The 2,135-nt window shown below is 33.4% G+C and overlaps 1 protein-coding gene across 1 annotated transcript in view; it reads right to left on the reverse strand.

Annotated features, from left to right (window-relative positions):
* Positions 1 to 281: 281 nt before the first annotated feature.
* Positions 282 to 2,135, reverse strand: part of LOC109535543 (putative fatty acyl-CoA reductase CG5065) — a 49,749-nt gene continuing 47,895 nt past the window's right edge. The window contains exons 9-10 of the mRNA XM_019901458.2: positions 519 to 779; positions 282 to 462 (exon numbers count right to left, since the gene is read on the reverse strand). Coding sequence (XP_019757017.2) covers positions 363 to 462; positions 519 to 779 — 361 coding nt within the window. The 3' untranslated portion in view covers positions 282 to 362. The remainder of the gene's footprint in view (positions 463 to 518; positions 780 to 2,135) is intronic.

Here is a 2,135-nt window from a genome sequence, read left to right on the forward strand (position 1 = left end):
TTTAAAATTTTATCCGCAATCTTCTCTATAATTTTAATAAGCCTAGTTTAGACGAATTGTTTTTGGATTTATTAAGCAGCTATGATGACAGTATTTCAAGAATGATACAATTTAAAAATGTTTTTATAAAAACAGCCATTGAAAATTTTAGTGTGCACGTGCACATGTGCACTTATTGAGTAATCGCTTCTGTAGTATAATATTTTACAAATTAATTTTAACCAGTAGTTGTCTGTTTTATTCCTTTAGAGTCTAGCAAATTAATGAGGTAATCGGAATAATATTGGAGATAGAAACAATATTTATTTTTATAAAACTTTACAATAGCTACGCATATTATAAAATATTAGCTAAATGTATTGCTATATAGCTGCCAATAAAGGGCTCAGCACTTTCTGATAAAGATAATACATAACTGCAAAGAGAAACAGTCCCTTGCATACTTTGTCGACGATCCACATGCTGAAAATGTTTAAATTTAGTAAAGTTCCAGACTTCTGCAGGTAAGTACAACTTACACAAACATATGTCTTCGTGCAGCTGGCAATGTGTCGTCAGTCTCTTTGAGAATATACAATCTTGCAGCATGTACACAAGTAGAGAAATATTCAAAGTAATCGATCCCGTCACCATCACACTTGTAGTTTTCCCTTTCTCTTGGGTTCAACAAAGCATCTCTAAGACTCAGCGACTCTTGATTGTCAAAGTCCCATTGGTTGTTCGCGTAGTATTCGAACACTTCAAAACCCTTCCATATTCGATTTTGCACTCGGCATAATCTGTAATTAATTGATATTTATTGCATTGCCGACTTGGACTTTACTAATTTTAATCTTTTTTTCATTCTTTAACTAGTTATTTTCTAGGTTATGGGTTTTTTAGGATCACTAGCTGAGGTTTCTAAAAGGATATTCCCATTTATCAAACGTGGTATCGTCAACGTTTGAAAAAGGGCGTATGAATGTATGAATTAAGTAATCTGCAGAAAGTATTTGCTGTTTATCGAAATTATTTTTCCATTCAGTAAAGATCTGTTCAGAGTAAGTACGTTATACCTACTCTGAAACTAGTAGTTACAATTTCCTCAGATCGTCCTCAAATCCAGAAGTTCTTCACTGGAATCCATTGATTATTCACAGGTACAAATAAATAAAATTATTTGGTTATCTACCTTAAAAAGGGACAATCCAATGAATGCAACATTCCTTGATAAGGCAGACCAAAATATCGAACTACAAGGGGAACACAATAAAAACAATTTAGAATTGGATAAAACAACTGAACAAAGCAACGAAATGAGTATTTTTACACCTAAAAAATTAATGGCAAGAACACCATCGAAACCAAGTTTTGATGACACCAAAACACAAAAAAGGCCAAGATCAGAATCCAGTCCTCCGGTCATACAAGACAGACAAAAGATTCCAAAACAGACCGAAAATGCTAAAGAAGAGGACCACATTAATAATGGTGCTACAATAGATGAAGATTTACACTTTGCAAGTACTAACAATGTCACACTAATTGAAGAAATACTGGAAGCATTGGAAAACATTCACACTGTCTCGGAGAAAGAACAATTTAATAAAGACGACCTTTCAAAGATGAGGAAGGCAAGTTTTAAAGTCCACAAAACAGTCACAACCTTAGTATATAAAGTAGGACAACTCGAAAAATAAAACTTAAAATTGCAACGAGAAATTAAAATAAAAAGGACAAATACAAACAATACTAAACCAGTAGACTGCCCCCAAACACAAGTAGTCATTGGAAAGGCCCCAAAGACATATAGCACAATCACAAAAACCACCCCACATCAAAGTGACGACATCGGGAAAGAACATTGGACAACTTCCCTAAGAACAAGAAAACATGACATGTTAATCAAATTTAAAAACCCAGATCAAGCTGAGTATATGCTGAAAGAAGTGAAGAAAAACTTAAATGGCTCAAATAAAACAGTTAAAAGTGTCAGACAGCTTCAAAATGGAGGACTAATAGTTGAATGTCACAATGATAACCAACGCCAAAAATTGCAAAAAATACTAGAGAAACAGAATAAACTGGGATAGACACAGGATACGACTCTGACAGTTTTATTAAAGAGTTTATCGAAGAAAATCCCCAAATAAAAA

This window comes from Dendroctonus ponderosae, unplaced genomic scaffold (assembly GCF_020466585.1).
Source record: "Dendroctonus ponderosae isolate FM_Combo_2020 unplaced genomic scaffold, Dpon_F_20191213v2 Dpon_F_20191213_4, whole genome shotgun sequence".
NCBI classification, from domain to species: Eukaryota; Metazoa; Arthropoda; class Insecta; order Coleoptera; family Curculionidae; genus Dendroctonus; species Dendroctonus ponderosae.